This window comes from Oncorhynchus kisutch, linkage group LG16 (genome assembly GCF_002021735.2).
Source record: "Oncorhynchus kisutch isolate 150728-3 linkage group LG16, Okis_V2, whole genome shotgun sequence".
Lineage (NCBI taxonomy): Eukaryota > Metazoa > Chordata > Actinopteri > Salmoniformes > Salmonidae > Oncorhynchus > Oncorhynchus kisutch.
In genome coordinates, this window is record NC_034189.2 from 11,519,000 (window position 1) to 11,537,009 (window position 18,010).

The 18,010-nt window shown below is 50.8% G+C and overlaps 1 protein-coding gene across 1 annotated transcript; it reads right to left on the reverse strand.

Annotated features, from left to right (window-relative positions):
• Positions 1 to 536: 536 nt before the first annotated feature.
• Positions 537 to 15,746, reverse strand: LOC116353948 (ras-related protein Rab-38). The gene is made up of 4 exons (XM_031791789.1): positions 15,013 to 15,746; positions 10,338 to 10,468; positions 8,729 to 8,878; positions 537 to 774 (listed from the first exon to the last, which is right to left on the reverse strand). Exons 1-4 carry the CDS (start codon positions 15,203 to 15,205, stop codon positions 559 to 561), a joined length of 690 nt encoding a protein of 229 aa, XP_031647649.1. The 5' UTR covers positions 15,206 to 15,746; the 3' UTR covers positions 537 to 558.
• Between the last annotated feature and the right edge of the window lie 2,264 nt (positions 15,747 to 18,010).

The window sequence follows — 18,010 nt, forward strand, 5'->3', positions numbered from 1 at the left end:
ACCTAACTGACAAAAAAATAACTAGCTAATTAACTGACTGACTGACTCCTCTCAGCCTTCCGGTTTTATCATCACAGAAAATAACATTTTCTCAAGCTGTTTGTTAGTGGGTGTGACCTGGCTAAAGCTTTCTGTTAAAAGGCTTGTTGAACATTATACTGGACAAAGCTGTGTAGAGGCAGAAGTCTAATGTTGGGGGTTATGATGACTAAACTCACAACACGCTCACACTCTTCTTTTAGTTCAGAACGACACTATTTGTCTTCGTGATGAGTGTGATGCAACAGCAACACTCTTGATAACATCTCGATGTTTCCTCAATGATGTGGATGTTTCTATCCTCCACTGTGATCTGCCATGTCATCCAGGTTCAGCTTAGTAGCCAATAGTCCATCTATATCTCATGTTCTCTCCCCCGCCTCTCCCCTGCCTCCCCCCCCTGCCTCTCTCCCTCCCTCTCCCCTGCCTCTCTCCCTCCCTCTCCCCCTGCCTCTCCCTCCTCTCCCCCCTGCCTCTCCCTCCGCCTCTCTCCCCGTCCCCCATCTCTCCCCGTCCCCCTCAGATATCCCCCATCTCTCTCCGTCCCGGCAGAGTAATCTTTTTATTACACCCATCACACCCTGGCCCCCCTGTCCTCTCTTTCATATTGTAGTCAAAGCGTGGTAGGAGCAGGACACTGGGGTCTCTAGTATCGCCACCTAACGACCTCTCCTCCTCTACCGCCATGATGCTCTCTACCAAACACATGATGGCCGCATCGATGTTGGTGTTGTCCTGCGAGGGGGAGTGGGATGGGGGAGAGAGAGAGAATTCAATTTTCACTCCCATATCTATTGGGTGAAATACCACAGAATGCCATCACAGCAGCAAGATGTGACCTGTTGTCACAAGAAAAGGGCAACCAGTGAAGAACAAACACCATTGTAAATAAAGTACACACACAGAGAGAGAACGAGACAGACAGACAGACTGGGGGATAGACAGGGGGGAGAGAGAGAACGAGACAGACAGACAGACAGACTGGGGGATAGACAGGGGGAGAGAGAACGAGACAGACAGACAGACAGACTGACTGGGGGATAGACAGGGGGAGAGAGAACGAGACAGACAGACAGACAGACAGACAGACAGACAGACAGACTGGGGGATAGACAGGGAGAGAGAGAACGAGACAGACAGACTGGGGGATAGACAGGGGGAGAGAGAGAACGAGACAGACAGACAGACAGACTGGGGGATAGACAGGGGGAGAGAGAACGAGACAGACAGACAGACAGACTGACTGGGGGATAGACAGGGGGAGAGAGAACGAGACAGACAGACAGACTGACTGGGGGATAGACAGGGGGAGAGAGAACGAGACAGACAGACAGACAGACAGACTGGGGGATAGACAGGGGGAGAGAGAACGAGGACAGCCAGACAGACAGACTGACTGGGGGATAGACTAGGGGGAGAGAGAACGAGGACAGACAGACAGACAGACTGACTGGGGGATAGAACAGGGGGAGAGAGAACGAGACAGACAGACAGACTGACTGGGGGCATAACAGGGGGCAGAAAGAAACGAGACAGACGACAGAAGACTGGGGGATAGACAGGGGGAGAGAGAAACGAGACCAGACAGAACAGACTGACTGGGGGATAGACAGTGGGAGGAGAGGTAGGAGAGAGTAGGAAGCGAGAACGAGACAGACAGACAGACAGACTGGGGATAGACAGGGGGAGAGAGAACGAGACAGACAGACAGACAGACAGACTGGGGGATAGACAGGGGGAGAGAGAACGAGAAGACAGACAGACAGACAGACTGGGGGATAGACAGGGGGAGAGAGAACGAGACAGACAGAAGACAGACTGGGGGATAGACAGGGGGAGAGAGAACGAGACAGACAGACAGACTGGGGGATAGACAGGGGGAGAGAGAACGAGACAGACAGACAGACTGGGGGATAGACAGGGGGAGAGAGAACGAGACAGACAGACAGACTGGGGGATAGACAGGGGGAGAGAGAACGAGACAGACAGACAGACTGGGGGATAGACAGGGGGAGAGAGAACGAGACAGACAGACAGACTGGGGGATAGACAGGGGGAGAGAGAGAACGAGACAGACAGACAGACTGGGGGATAGACAGGGGGAGAGAGAGAACGAGACAGACAGACAGACCTGGGGGATAGACAGGGGGAGAGAGAGAACGAGACAGACAGACAGACTGGGGGATAGACAGGGGGAGAGAGAGAACGAGACAGACAGACAGACTGGGGGATAGACAGGGGGAGAGAGAACGAACAGACAGACAGACAGACTGGGGGATAGACAGGGGGAGAGAGAACGAGACAGACAGACAGAACTGGGGGATAGACAGTGGGGAGGAGAACGAGACAGACAGACAGACAGACTGGGGGATAGACAGGGGGGAGAGAGAGAACGAGACAGACAACAGACTAGGGGGATAGACCAGGGGGAGAGAGAGAACGAGACAGACAGACAACTGGGGGATAGACAGGGGGAGAGAAGAACGAGACAGAGACAGACAGACTGGGGGATAGACAGGGGGAGAGAGAGAACGAGACAGACAGACAGACTGGGGGATAGACAGGGGGAGAGAGAGAACGAGACAGACAGACCAGACTGGGGGATAGACAGGGGGAGGAAGAACGAGACAGACAGCCTACTGGGGGATAGACAGGGGAGGAGGAAACGAGACAGACAGACAGAACTGGGGGAAGAGAGAGAGAGAACGAGACAGACAGACTGGGGGATAGACAGGGGGGAGAGAGAGAACGAGACAGACAGACTGGGGGATAGACAGGGGGAGAGAGAGAACGAGACAGACAGACAGACTGGGGGATAGACAGGGGGAGAGAGAGAACGAGACAGACAGACTGGGGGATAGACAGGGGGGAAGAGAGAGAACGAGACAGACAGACAGACTGGGGGATAGACAGGGGGAGAGAGAGAAACGAGACAGACAGACTGGGGGATAGACAGGGGGAGAGAGAGAACGAGACAGACAGACAGACTGGGGGATAGACAGGGGGAGAGAGAGAACGAGAGACAGACTGGGGGATAGACAGGGGGAGAGAGAGAACGAGACAGACAGACAGACTGACAGACAGACTGGGGGATAGACAGGGGGAGAGAGAGAGACAGAGACAGGGGGAGAGAGAGAGAAAGACAGAGACAGGGGGAGAGAGAGAACGAGACAGACAGACAGACAGACTGGGGGATAGACAGGGGGAGAGAGAGAGAGACAGACAGACAGACTGGGGGATAGACAGGGGGAGAGAGAACGAGACAGACAGACAGACAGACAGACAGACTGGGGGATAGACAGGGGGAGAGAGAGAGAGACAGACAGACAGACTGGGGGATAGACAGGGGGAGAGAGAGAGAGACAGACAGACAGACTGGGGGGATAGACAGGGGGAGAGAGAACGAGACAGACAGACAGACTGGGGGATAGGACAGGGGGAGAGAGAACGAGACAGACAGACAGACAGACAGACAGACTGGGGGATAGACAGGGGGAGAGAGACAGGGGGAGAGAGACAGGGGGAGAGAGACAGGGGGAGAGAGAGAACGAGACAGACAGACAGACTGGGGGATAGACAGGGGGAGAGAGAGAACGAGACAGACAGACAGACTGGGGGATAGACAGAGGGGGAGAGAGACAGGGGGAGAGAGAGAACGAGACAGACAGACAGACTGGGGGATAGACAGGGGGAGAGAGGAACGAGACAGACAGACAGACAGACCTGGGGGATAGACAGGGGGAGAGAGAGAACGAGACAGACAGACAGACTGGGGGATAGACAGGGGGAGAGAGAACGAGACAGACAGACAGACTGGGGGATAGACAGGGGGAGAGAGAGAGACAGAGACAGGGGGAGAGAGAGAGAGAGACAGAGACAGGGGGGAGAGAGAGAACGAGACAGACAGACAGACAGACTGGGGGATAGACAGGGGGGGAGAGAGAGAGAGACAGACAGACAGACTGGGGGATAGACAGGGGGAGAGAGAACGAGACAGACAGACAGACAGACTGGGGGATAGACAGGGGGAGAGAGAGAGAGACAGACAGACAGACTGGGGGATAGACAGGGGGAGAGAGAGAGAGACAGACAGACAGACTGGGGGATAGACAGGGGGAGAGAGAACGAGACAGACAGACAGACTGGGGGATAGACAGGGGGAGAAGAGAACGAGACAGACAGACAGACTGGGGGATAGACAGGGGGAGAGAGAACGAGACAGACAGACAGACAGACAGACAGACAGACAGACTGGGGGATAGACAGGGGGAGAGAGACAGGGGGAGAGAGAGACAGGGGGAGAGAGACAGGGGGAGGAGAGAGAGAACGAGACAGACAGACAGACTGGGGGATAGACAGGGGGAGAGAGAGAACGAGACAGACAGACAGACTGGGGGATAGACAGAGGGGGAGAGAGACAGGGGGAGAGAGAGAACGAGACAGACAGACAGACAGACTGGGGGATAGACAGGGGGAGAGAGAGAACGAGACAGACAGACAGACAGACTGGGGGATAGACAGGGGGAGAGAGAGAACGAGACAGACAGACAGACTGGGGGATAGACAGGGGGAGAGAGAACGAGACAGACAGACAGACTGGGGGATAGACAGGGGGAGAGAGAACGAGACAGACAGACTGGGGGATAGACAGGGGGAGAGAGAGAACGAGACAGACAGACTGGGGGATAGACAGGGGGAGAGAGAGAACGAGACAGACAGGCTGGGGGATAGACAGGGGGAGAGAGACAGGGGGAGAGAGAGAACGAGACAGACAGACAGACTGGGGGGATAGACAGGGGGAGAGAGAGAACGAGACAGACAGACAGACAGACTGGGGGATAGACAGGGGGAGAGAGAGAACGAGACAGACAGACAGACTGGGGGATAGACAGGGGGGGAGAGAACGAGACAGACAGACTGGGGGATAGACAGGGGGAGAGAGAACGAGACAGACAGACAGACAGACTGGGGGATAGACAGGGGGAGAGAGAGAACGAGACAGACAGACAGACAGACAGACAGACAGACAGACAGACTGGGGGATAGACAGGGGGAGAGAGAGAACGAGACAGACAGACAGAGACTGGGGGATAGACAGGGGAGAGAGAGAGAACGAGACAGACAGACAGACAGACTGGGGAGAGAGAGAACGAGACAGACAGACTGGGGGATAGACAGGGGGAGAGAGAGCAGAACGAGACAGACAGACAGACTGGGTGGGATAGACAGGGGGAGAGAGAGAACGAGACAGACAGACAGACTGGGGGATAGACAGGGGAGAGAGAGAAACGAGGGACAGCAGACAGACAGACAGGGGGGATAGACAGGGGAGATAGTGAAGAACGAGACAGACAGACAGACAGACAGGGGGATAGACAGGGGCGAGAGAGAGAACGAGACAGACAGACAGACAGACCAGGGGGATAGACAGGGGGAGGAGAGAGGAGAACCGAGACAGACAGACAGACAGGGGGATAGACAGGGGGAGAGGAGAGAACGAGACAGGAACAGACAGACAGGACTGGGGCGAGAAGACAGGGGGAGAGGAGAGGAGAACGAGGAACGAGACAGAAGCTGGGGGGGATAGGACAGGGGGAGAGAGAGAACGATGACAGACAGACAGACAAGACTGGGGGATAGACAGGGGGAGAGAGGGAACGAGACGAGAGGAGGACTGGGATAGACGAGGGAGAGAGACAGGCGGAGCTGGGGGGAGAGAGAGACAGGGGGAGAGAGAGAACGAGACAGACAGACAGACTGGGGGATAGACAGGGGGAGAGAGAGAACGAGACAGACAGACAGACTGGGGGATAGACAGGGGGAGAGAGAGAACGAGACAGAGACAGGGGGATAGACAGGGGGAGAGAGAGAACGAGACAGAGACAGGGGGGATAGACGGGAGAGAGAGAACGAGACAGACAGACAGACAGACAGACTGGGGGAGAGACAGGGGGAGGAGAGAGACGAGACAGACAGACAGACTGGGGGATAGACAGGGGGAGAGAGAGAACGAGACAGACAGACAGACAGACTGGGGGATAGACAGGGGGAGAGAGAGAACGAGACAGACAGAGACTGGGGGATAGACAGGGGGAGAGAGAGAGAACGAGACAGAGACAGGGGGATAGACAGGGGGAGAGAGAGAGCGAGACAGAGACAGGGGGATAGACAGGGGGATAGACAGGGGGAGAGAGAGAGCGAGACAGAGACAGGGGGGATAGACAGGGGGATGAGAGAGACGCGAGACAGAGACAGGGGATAGACAGGGGGAGAGAGAGAGCGAGACAGAGACAGGGGGATAGACAGGGGGAGAGAGAGAGCGAGACAGAGACAGGGGGATAGACAGGGGGAGAGAGAGGAGCGAGACAGAGACAGGGGGATAGACAGGGGGAGAGAGAGAGAACGAGACAGAGACAGGGGGATAGACAGGGGGAGAGAGAGAACGAGACAGAGACAGGGGGATAGACAGGGGGAGAGAGAGAACGAGACAGAGACTAGGGGGATAGAACAGGGGGAGAGAGAGAACGAGACAGAGACAGGGGGATAGACAGGGGGAGAGAGAGAAGAAGACAGAGACAGGGGGATAGACAGGGGGAGAGAGAGAACGAGACAGAGACAGGGGGATAGACAGGGGGAGAGAGAGAACGAGAAGAGACAAGGGGGATAGACAGGGGGAGAGAGAGAACGAGACAGAGACAGGGGGATAGACAGGGGGAGAGGTGAGGAGAACCGAGACAGCAGAGACAGGGGTATAGACAGGGGGAAGAGGGGAGAGAGACGAGACAGACAGACAGACTGGGGGATAGACAGGGGGAAGAGAGAACGAGACAGACAGACAGACTGGGGGATAGACAGGGGGAGAGAGAGAACGAGACAGACAGACTGGGGGATAGACAGGGGGAGAGAGAGAACGAGACAGACAGGCTGGGGGATAGACAGGGGGAGAGAGACAGGGGGAGAGAGAGAACGAGACAGACAGACAGACTGGGGGATAGACAGGGGGAGAGAGAGAACGAGACAGACAGACAGACAGACTGGGGGATAGACAGGGGGAGAGAGAGAACGAGACAGACAGACAGACTGGGGGATAGACAGGGGGGGAGAGAACGAGACAGACAGACTGGGGGATAGACAGGGGGAGAGAGAACGAGACAGACAGACAGACAGACTGGGGGATAGACAGGGGGGAGAGAGAGAACGAGACAGACAGACAGACAGACAGACAGACAGACTGGGGGATAGACAGGGGGAGAGAGAGAACGAGACAGACAGACAGAGACTGGGGGATAGACAGGGGGAGAGAGAGAACGAGACAGACAGACAGACAGACTGGGGGAGAGAGAGAACGAGACAGACAGACTGGGGGATAGACAGGGGGAGAGAGAGAACGAGACAGACAGACAGACTGGGGGATAGACAGGGGGAGAGAGAGAACGAGACAGACAGACAGACAGACAGACAGGGGGATAGACAGGGGGAGAGAGAGAACGAGACAGACAGACAGACAGACAGGGGGATAGACAGGGGGAGAGAGAGAACGAGACAGACAGACAGACAGACAGGGGGATAGACAGGGGGAGAGAGAGAACGAGACAGACAGACAGACAGACAGGGGGATAGACAGGGGGAGAGAGAGAACGAGACAGACAGACAGACAGACAGGGGGATAGACAGGGGGAGAGAGAGAACGAGACAGACAGACAGACAGACAGGGGGATAGACAGGGGGAGAGAGAGAACGAGACAGACAGACAGACAGACAGGGGGATAGACAGGGGGGAGAGAGAGAACGAGACAGACAGACAGACAGACTGGGGGAGAGACAGGGGGAGAGAGAGAACGAGACAGACAGACTGGGGGATAGACAGGGGGAGAGAGAGAACGAGACAGACAGACAGACAGACTGGGGGATAGACAGGGGGAGAGAGAGAACGAGACAGACAGACTGGGGGATAGACAGGGGGAGAGAGACAGGGGGAGAGAGAGAACGAGACAGACAGACAGACTGGGGGATAGACAGGGGGAGAGAGAGAACGAGACAGGGACAGGGGGATAGACAGGGGGAGAGAGAGAACGAGACAGAGACAGGGGGATAGACAGGGGGAGAGAGAGAGCGAGACAGAGACAGGGGGATAGACAGGGGGAGAGAGAGAGCGAGACAGAGACAGGGGGATAGACAGGGGGGAGAGAGAGAGCGAGACAGAGACAGGGGGATAGACAGGGGGAGAGAGAGAACGAGACAGAGACAGGGGGATAGACAGGGGGAGAGAGAGAACGAGACAGAGACAGGGGGATAGACAGGGGGAGAGAGAGAACGAGACAGAGACAGGGGGATAGACAGGGGGAGAGAGAGAACGAGACAGAGACAGGGGGATAGACAGGGGGAGAGAGAGAACGAGACAGAGACAGGGGGATAGACAGGGGGGAGAGAGAGAACGAGACAGAGACAGGGGGATAGACAGGGGGAGAGAGAGAGAGAGACAGAGACAGGGGGAGAGGTAAAAAGACAGTTTATAATCACAGTCCCTCACTCAGCCAGCAGGTCTTTACATTCTATGAATGAGTGTCTGCTAACATCTCCTAACATAAAGAATAAATCCCCTGATATACACTCCATACAGCAACAATAGAGACCTATCCCTCCCTATGCCGTGACCCCATGTCGTGACTTTTTACCTCTGACCTCTCACCTTGGCTGAGGTCTCATACCACCCCACGAAGCCGTGGTCTCTAGTGAAGTTCTCCAGTTTGGGCAGTTTGGAACAGAGACCAGTGCTCATTTGGTCACACTTATTACCCAATAGGACGGCCGGAATTGGCCTCCCGTTACCCAGAGCAACCTGGGAGGAGAGAGGGATGAAGGAGTGGTGAGACGGAGTTGTGGACAGAGAGAGAGACAGAGAGAGAGACAGAGAGACAGAGAGAGACAGAGAGAGAGAGAGACAGAGAGACACAGAGAGGGAGAGAGACAGAGACAGAGAGAGAGAGAGATGTGTAATGTTTACTGTTAATTTTTGTTATTTTTCACTTTATATATTCACTTTGTATGTTGTCTACCTCACTTGCTTTGGCAATGTTAACACATGTTTCCCATGCCAATAAAGCCCTTGAATTGAATTGAATTGAGAGAGAGAGAGAGAGAGAGAGAGACAGAGACAGAGGGAGAGACTGATCAAGGTCTTCAATAAAATGTTAAAAGGTTATTATTAGCAAATATGACAGCAGCCACTGGCTACGAGAGAGAAAGAGAGAGAGAAACAGAGACAGATAGGAATGAAGGAGGGAAGGGTGAAATAGAAGAGTGAAGGGGGGAAGGGTGAAATAGAAGAGTGAAGGAGGGAAGGGTGAAATAGAAGAGTGAAGGAGGGAAGGGTGAAATAGAAGAGTGAAGGAGGGAAGGGTGAAATAGAAGAGTGAAGGAGGGAAGGGTGAAATAGAAGAGTGAAGGAGGGAAGGGTGAAATAGAAGAGTGAAGGAGGGAAGGGTGAAATAGAAGAGTGAAGGAGGGAAGGGTGAAATAGAAGAGTGAAGGAGGGAAGGGTGAAATAGAAGAGTGAAGGGGGGAAGGGTGAAATAGAAGAGTGAAGGAGGGAAGGGTGAAATAGAAGAGTGAAGGAGGGAAGGGTGAAATAGAAGAGTGAAGGAGGGAAGGGTGAATAGAAGAGTGAATGAGGGAAGGGTGAATAGAAGAGTGAATGAGGGAAGGGTGAAATAGAAGAGTGAAGGAGGGAAGGGTGAAATAGAAGAGTGAAGGAGGGAAGGGTGAAATAGAAGAGTGAAGGAGGGAAGGGTGAAATAGAAGAGTGAAGGGTGAAATAGAAGAGTGAAGGGTGAAATAGAAGAGTGAAGGAGGGAAGGGTGAAATAGAAGAGTGAAGGAGGGAAGGGTGAAATAGAAGAGTGAAGGAGGGAAGGGTGAAATAGAAGAGTGAAGGAGGGAAGGGTGAAATAGAAGAGTGAAGGAGGGAAGGGTGAAATAGAAGAGTGAAGGAGGGAAGGGTGAAATAGAAGAGTGAAGGAGGGAAGGGTGAAATAGAAGAGTGAAGGAGGGAATGGTGAAATAGAAGAGTGAAGGAGGGAAGGGTGAAATAGAAGAGTGAAGGAGGGAAGGGTGAAATAGAAGAGTGAAGGAGGGAAGGGTGAAATAGAAGAGTGAAGGGGGCTCTATTAAATGTACACAGAACTTGAGCCTCATCAGAATCTACTATGTCTTTCTGTTCTTTGTTATTTCCATGCAGGCGCGGAGCATTACAACTGGTTATAAGCATGTTATAAGCATATTATGTCCCTTGTCTTAGACCTTGGAGTCGAGGTCTCCCTTCCACTTGAGGACAGCCTGGAAGGTAGAGGCTCGGGTCATGTCAAACACCACCAACGCACCCACAGCCTCACGGTAGTACACTCGCGTCATGTTGCCATAGCGCTCCTGGCCTGGGGACACAACAACAGTGATATACCAACAACTACAACAATAACAACAATGTTTTTCAATAAAATTATGTAAGCAACTAAGTGTGTGTGTGTGTGTGTGTGTATATATATATACACGTGAGTTTTCTAATGTGTAAATGTAATTTCTCCTGGAACCTCTCTCACATGATACTAATATATCGGGAAAAACCATCTGATAGACAGACACGCTATTTTAGGGCACAAACACGGGTCTGAAAAGACCGTAAGAAACCTGGGGGAAATTAATTTAACCTCTGACCATAACATTTAGATAGACAGACAGACAGACAGAGACAGACAGAGACAACAGGCTCTCTTAACAACAACACATTCTGTTCAGGATGAAAAAGAATGTATATATATATATATACAAAAGTATAAGAATGTATATATATATATATACAAAAGTATAAGAATGTATATATATATATATATATACACAAAAGTATGTGGACACCCCTTCAAATGAATGGATTCAGCTATTTTAGCCACAACCCGTTGCTGAATCTCTATAGACAAACTTTGGCAGTAGAATGGCCTTACTGAAGAGCTCAGTGACTTTCAACATGGCACCATCATAGGATGCCACCTTTCCAACAAGTCAGTTTGTCAGATTTCTGCCCTGCTTGAGCTGCCCTGGTCATCTGTAATTACTGTTATTGAGAAGTGGAAACGTCTAGGAGCAACAACGGCTCAGCCGCAAAGTGGTAGGCCACACAAGCTCACAGAATGGGACCGCCGAGTGCTGAAGCGTGTAGCGCGTAAAAATCATCTGTCCTCGGTTGCGACACTCACTACCGAGTCCCAACCTGCCTCTGGAAGCAACGTCAACACAAAAACTGTTCTTCGGGAGCTTCATGAAATGAGTTTCCATGGCCAAGCAGCCGCACACAAGCCTGAGATCACCATGTGCAACGCCAAGCATCGGCTGAGGTGGTGTGAAGCTCGCTGCCATTGGACTCTGGAGCAGTGGAAACGCGTTCTCTGGAGTGATGAATCTTGCTTCCCCACATGGCAGTCCGACAGACTATGTTTGGCGGATGCCAGGAGAATGCTACCTGCCCCAATGCACAGTGCCAACTGTAAAGTTTGAATGAGGAGGAATAATGGTCTGGGGCTGTTTATCATGGTTCGGGCTAAACCCCTTCGTTCCAATGAAGGGAAATCTTAACGCTACAGCATACAATGACATTCTAGATGATTCTGTGCTTCCAACTTTGTGGCAAAAGTTTGGGGAAGGTTATTTTCTGTTTCAGCAAGACAATACCCCTGTGCACAAAGCAAGATCCATACTGATATGGTTTGTCTAGATCGGTGTGGAAGAACTTGACTGGCCTGCACAGAGCCCCGACCTCAACCCCATCGAACACCTTTGGAATGAATTGGAACGCCGACTGCGAGCCAGGCCTAATCACCCAACATCAGTGCCCAACCTCACTCATGCTCTTGTAGCTGAATGGAAGAAGCATGTGGCAAGTCCCCGCAGCAATGTTCTAACATCTATCTAGGTGAATGCCTTCCCAGAAGAGTGGAGGCTGTTATAGCAACAAAGGGGGGGACCAACTCCATATTAATGCCCATGATTTTGGAATGAGCACGTGTCCAAATCCTTTTGGTTGTATAATGTAGCGGTTGCTGCTAACACGCATTGCTTGAATAACATCAGATTAGCAACCTGGCAGAAAAGCCTTTTCCTACAATGTCTATCTCTGTTTACCACACCATCTCTGTCTATCCACTGCATGCATGCATTGTGCCATTCCACAACGTCTATCTCTGTTTACCACGCCATCTCTGTCTATCCACTGCAACGTCTATCTCCATTCACTAAGTCCACATATGCTTCTACAGGAGAGATGAGTTCCCACTGAGCTTTAAACACATAGCCCTAAGGACAAACTGTTTAGGACTCCTATTGACAATGAGGCTCAGGGCAGGAGTGCTGATGTAGGATCCGTTTCTGCTGATGTAGGATCCGTTTCTGCTGATGTAGGATCCGTTTCTGCTGATGTAGGATCCGTTTCTGCTGATGTAGGATCCGTTTCTGCTGATGTAGGATCCGTTTCTGCTGATGTAGGATCCGTTTCTGCTGATGTAGGATCCGTTTCTGCTGATGTAGGATCCGTTTCTGCTGATGTAGGATCCGTTTCTGCTGATGTAGGATCCGTTTCTGCTGATGTAGGATCCGTTTCTGCTGATGTAGGATCCGTTTCTGCTGATGTAGGATCCGTTTCTGCTGATGTAGGATCCGTTTCTGCTGATGTAGGATCCGTTTCTGGTCTGATGTAGGATCCGTTTCTGCTGATGTAGGATCCGTTTCTGCTGATGTAGGATCCGTTTCTGCTGATGTAGGATCCGTTTCTGCTGATGTAGGATCCGTTTCTGCTGATGTAGGATCCGTTTCCGCTGATGTAGGATCCGTTTCTGCTGATGTAGGATCCGTTTCTGCTGATGTAGGATCCGTTTCCGCTGATGTAGGATCCGTTTCCGCTGATGTAGGATCCGTTTCTGCTGATGTAGGATCCGTTTCTGCTGATGTAGGATCCGTTTCTGCTGATGTAGGATCCGTTTTCTATCCTTATATAGCAGCTTTTCCCAAACTTGGTCCTCTGGACCCCAAGGGGTGCACGTTGTTGTTGTTTGTGTATAATTTTTTGGGCTACTTTCACCCCTTTTTCGTGATCTCCAAATGGGTAGTTACAGTCTTGTCCCATCGCTGCACCTCCCGTACGGACTCGGGAGAGGTGAAGGTCGAGAGCCATGCGTCCTCTGAAGCATGACCATGTCAAGTCGCATTGCTTCTTGACACACTGCTCGCTTAACCTGGTAGCCAGCCACACCAATGTGTTGGAAGGAACACCGTCCACCTGGCAACCATATCAGCGTGCACTGCACCCTGCCCGCCACAGGAGTCGCTAGAGAGCAATGGGACAAGGAAATCCTGGCCGGCCAAACCCTCCCCTAGCTTGGACGACGCTGGGCCAAACCCTCCCCTAGCTTGGACGACGCTGAGCCAAACCCTCCCCTAGCTTGGACGACGCTGGGCCAAACCCTCCCCTAGCTTGGACGACGCTGGGCCAAACCCTCCCCTAGCTTGGACGACGCTGGGCCAAACCCTCCCCTAGCTTGGACGACGCTGGGCCAAACCCTCCCCTAGCTTGGACGACGCTGGGCCAAACCCTCCCCTAGCTTGGACGACGCTGGGCCAAACCCTCCCCTAGCTTGGACGACGCTGGGCCAAACCCTCCCCTAGCTTGGACGACGCTGGGCCAATTGTGCGCCACCTCAAGGGTCTCCCAGTCACGGCCGGCTGTGACACAGCCTGGGATTGAACCCGGATCTGTAGTGACGCCTCAAGCCTTGCGATGCAATACCTGACCGCTGCGCCACTCAGGAGGCCAGGTGTTTGGTTTTTGCCCCAGCACCACACAGCTGATTGAAATAATCAACTAATCATCAAGCTTTGTTCATTTGAATCAGCTGTGTTGTGTTAGGGCAAAAAAATAAAAAAAAGGTGCACCCCTTGAGGTCCCGCGGACCAGCTTTGGGAAACGCTGGTCTATAAATTATAGCATGATATGGACGTGGCAGGAGACCTGGGGGGCTGTATGTATAAAGTGTCTCAGAGTGAGAGCGCTGATCTAGGATCAGATTCCCCCTGTCCGTATACTCTTAATTCATTTTTTTATCGAAAAAATGACATTTTTGGCCCAAGATCAGCGTTATTCAAAAAATACCAGATCAGCACACCTACTCTCAACGGAGCCCTGGCGTGAGAATGACTGGTCATCATACACACTGACAGCTGGTAGACGTGGTGTGGTGTCATTATCTTTGGTGGAGATGATTAGGAGGGAAAAGTCTAGATGATACAGCACCATAAACGGTCTGCTCTGTTGACAGATGGACTAAAACACACACACAGCAATGCTTTACTATACCTGAGAAGACTTTTGTGGACCAACAATTGATTCCCATTCAAAATCCTATTTTCCCTAATCCCTAACCTCAAATTTAACCCTAATTTTAAGCCTAATTCTAACCCCTAAACCTAAAATAACATTTTTACAAATGAGGACTGGCAACATATCCTCACTTCTCTGAATGTTAGTTGGTTTACTATTCTAGTGAGGACTTCTGGTACACATACATACATACATACATACATACATACATACATACATACATACACACACAGTCAATTACAAAGACTCAATAATATATAGGTGCTTGTGCGCGCGGCTTTGTCCGGAGTGCGTGCATGCCAGCGTTTTGGGCATCATTTGCTACTGATTAAGAGCTTAACCTATCGTTAAGACTCTAGGGTAACTATAGGGTATTTTAGTTACACCTAATTAGCTTACCAACCGAGTGGCCGATACCATTTAACGTGGAGCATGGCCTAAGTGCGTGACATATTGTAGACTTGTGTGTCTTATAAAATAACACACAGTTATGCAACCCAAAAGGTAGGCAACGTAGGGTAGGTAATTACAATACGGTAATTAATTTAGGCTACTAACCGGCTATGTCCCACAACTGCAGACGCACCACAGTCTTGTGATCCCAATTGAGGATTTTGAGAGCGAAGTCTACTCCTATGGTGGCCCGGTAATGTTGAGAGAATATCTGATGGACATAACGCTTGATTATGGAGGTCTTGCCGACTCCCAAGTCACCGATGACCAGGACCTTGAGCAAGCGTTGTTGCTGCATGATTGGGCTATGAGTTGGTAGAAAACAATCACGTCTAGTTACACCACATTATTGTCCACATAGAAATGTTTTATGAAAAATGACACGCAGAAAAAAATATTCCAAAAGCCAGTCTCTTTTTTCAGTTGTTTTTATTCCATATGGGTCCACTTCTCGCGTTACTGAAGTTGTCTGTGTGACAAATAAGACAGTTTACAAGTCAATGGATAGAGAAAAACCATTTACATCCCGTCTCCACTTATTCAAAATATGCACTCAAAAATAGTCCGGAAGTTATTTTTATTTTCTCCGTTTTTCTATGAATCCACGCAATGAATCCACGCAATGAATCCACGCACGACTGTGCGTATTGGTGGCTCTTCACCCGTTACCTAACCTTCATTCCATCTGGCGCTAAAAAGGAGAACTTCTAAAAAGTGCTGTCAGCGCAAAGTCATTAACTAACTGTCAAATGAGGTCAAACAGCCTGCGGTCTGTGTGCGTGCTCAACTTTTGTAAAAGTCGTTGCCGTTTCTCTGCGCGTGAAGCTTCTTCTGCCCGTCAGCTGTTTGACGACCACACCCCTTTAACCGATCAAATAAAGGCCAACTACACCACATAGTTATTCACATAGAAAAATGTCATGGAAAATTACATAAAGAAACAAATTGTCCAAGCAGTGGTTAAAAAAGTACCCAATTGTCATACTTGAGTGAAAGTAAAAGATAACTTAATAGAAATTTACTCAAGTGCAAGTGAAAGTCACCCAGTACAATACTACTTGAGTAAAAGTCTACAAGTATTTGGTTTAAAATATATTTAAGTATCTAAAGTAAATGGTATTGGTAAAATATACTTAAGTATCAAACGTAAAAGTATAAATAATTTCAGATTCCTTATATAAAGCAAACTAGATGGCATAATGTTATCGTATTTAAAATATATATATATACAGATAGCCAGGGGCATGCTCCAACACAGACTTAATTTACAAACGAAGCATGTGTGTTTAGTGAGTCTGCCAGATCAGAGGCAGTAGGGATGACCAGAGAAGTTCTCTGTTTAGTGAGTCCTCCAGATCAGAGGCAGTAGGGATGACCAGAGAAGTTCTCTGTTTAGTGAGTCCTCCAGATCAGAGGCAGTAGGGATGACCAGGGATGTTCTCTGTTTAGTGAGTCCTCCAGATCAGAGACAGTAGGGATGACCAGGGATGTTCTCTGTTTAGTGAGTCCTCCAGATCAGAGACAGTAGGGATGACCAGGGATGTTCTCTGTTTAGTGAGTCCTCCAGATCAGAGACAGTAGGGATGACCAGGGATGTTCTCTGTTTAGTGAGTCCTCCAGATCAGAGACAGTAGGGATGTTCTCTGTTTAGTGAGTCCTCCAGATCAGAGGCAGTAGGGATGTTCTCTGTTTAGTGAGTCCTCCAGATCAGAGGCAGTAGGGATGACCAGGGATGTTCTCTGTTTAGGGAGTCCTCCAGATCAGAGGCAGTAGGGATGACCAGAGAAGTTCTCTGTTTAGTGAGTCCTCCAGATCAGAGGCAGTAGGGATGACCAGAGAAGTTCTCTGTTTAGTGAGTCCTCCAGATCAGAGGCAGTAGGGATGACCAGGGATGTTCTCTGTTTAGTGAGTCCTCCAGATCAGAGGCAGTAGGGATGACCAGGGATGTTCTCTGTTTAGTGAGTCTGCCAGATCAGAGGCAGTAGGGATGACCAGGGATGTTCTCTGTTTAGTGAGTCCTCCAGATCAGAGACAGTAGGGATGACCAGGGATGTTCTCTGTTTAGTGAGTCCTCCAGATCAGAGACAGTAGGGACCAGGGATGTTCTCTGTTTAGTGAGTCCTCCAGATCAGAGACAGTAGGGATGACCAGGGATGTTCTCTGTTTAGTGAGTCCTCCAGATCAGAGACAGTAGGGATGACCAGGGATGTTCTCTGTTTAGTGAGTCCTCCAGATCAGAGACAGTAGGGATGACCAGAGAAGTTCTCTGTTTAGTGAGTCCTCCAGATCAGAGGCAGTAGGGATGACCAGAGAAGTTCTCTGTTTAGTGAGTCCTCCAGATCAGAGGCAGTAGGGATGACCAGGGATGTTCTCTGTTTAGTGAGTCCTCCAGATCAGAGGCAGTAGGGATGACCAGGGATGTTCTCTGTTTAGTGAGTCTGCCAGATCAGAGGCAGTAGGGATGACCAGGGATGTTCTCTGTTTAGTGAGTCCTCCAGATCAGAGACAGTAGGGATGACCAGGGATGTTCTCTGTTTAGTGAGTCCTCCAGATCAGAGACAGTAGGGACCAGGGATGTTCTCTGTTTAGTGAGTCCTCCAGATCAGAGACAGTAGGGATGACCAGGGATGTTCTCTGTTTAGTGAGTCCTCCAGATCAGAGACAGTAGGGATGACCAGGGATGTTCTCTGTTTAGTGAGTCCTCCAGATCAGAGACAGTAGGGATGACCAGAGAAGTTCTCTGTTTAGTGAGTCCTCCAGATCAGAGGCAGTAGGGATGACCAGAGAAGTTCTCTGTTTAGTGAGTCCTCCAGATCAGAGGCAGTAGGGATGACCAGGGATGTTCTCTGTTTAGTGAGTCCTCCAGATCAGAGGCAGTAGGGATGACCAGGGATGTTCTCTGTATAGTGAGTCCTCCAGATCAGAGGCAGTAGGGATGACCAGGGATGTTCTCTGTTTAGTGAGTCCTCCAGATCAGAGGCAGTAGGGATGACCAGGGATGTTCTCTGTTTAGTGAGTCCTCCAGATCAGAGACAGTAGGGATGACCAGGGATGTTCTCTGTTTAGTGAGTCCTCCAGATCAGAGACAGTAGGGATGACCAGG

Coding starts and splice junctions, on each gene's coding strand:
- LOC116353948 (XM_031791789.1), bottom strand. CDS start 15,205: ATGCAGCAACAACGCTTGCTCAAGGTCCTGGTCATCGGTGACTTGGGA. Junction 8,879..10,337: donor AGGGAGACCTCGACTCCAAG/GTCTAAGACAAG, acceptor CTCTCCTCCCAG/GTTGCTCTGGGTAACGGGAG. Junction 775..8,728: donor GGTATGAGACCTCAGCCAAG/GTGAGAGGTCAG, acceptor TCCCCCTCGCAG/GACAACACCAACATCGATGC.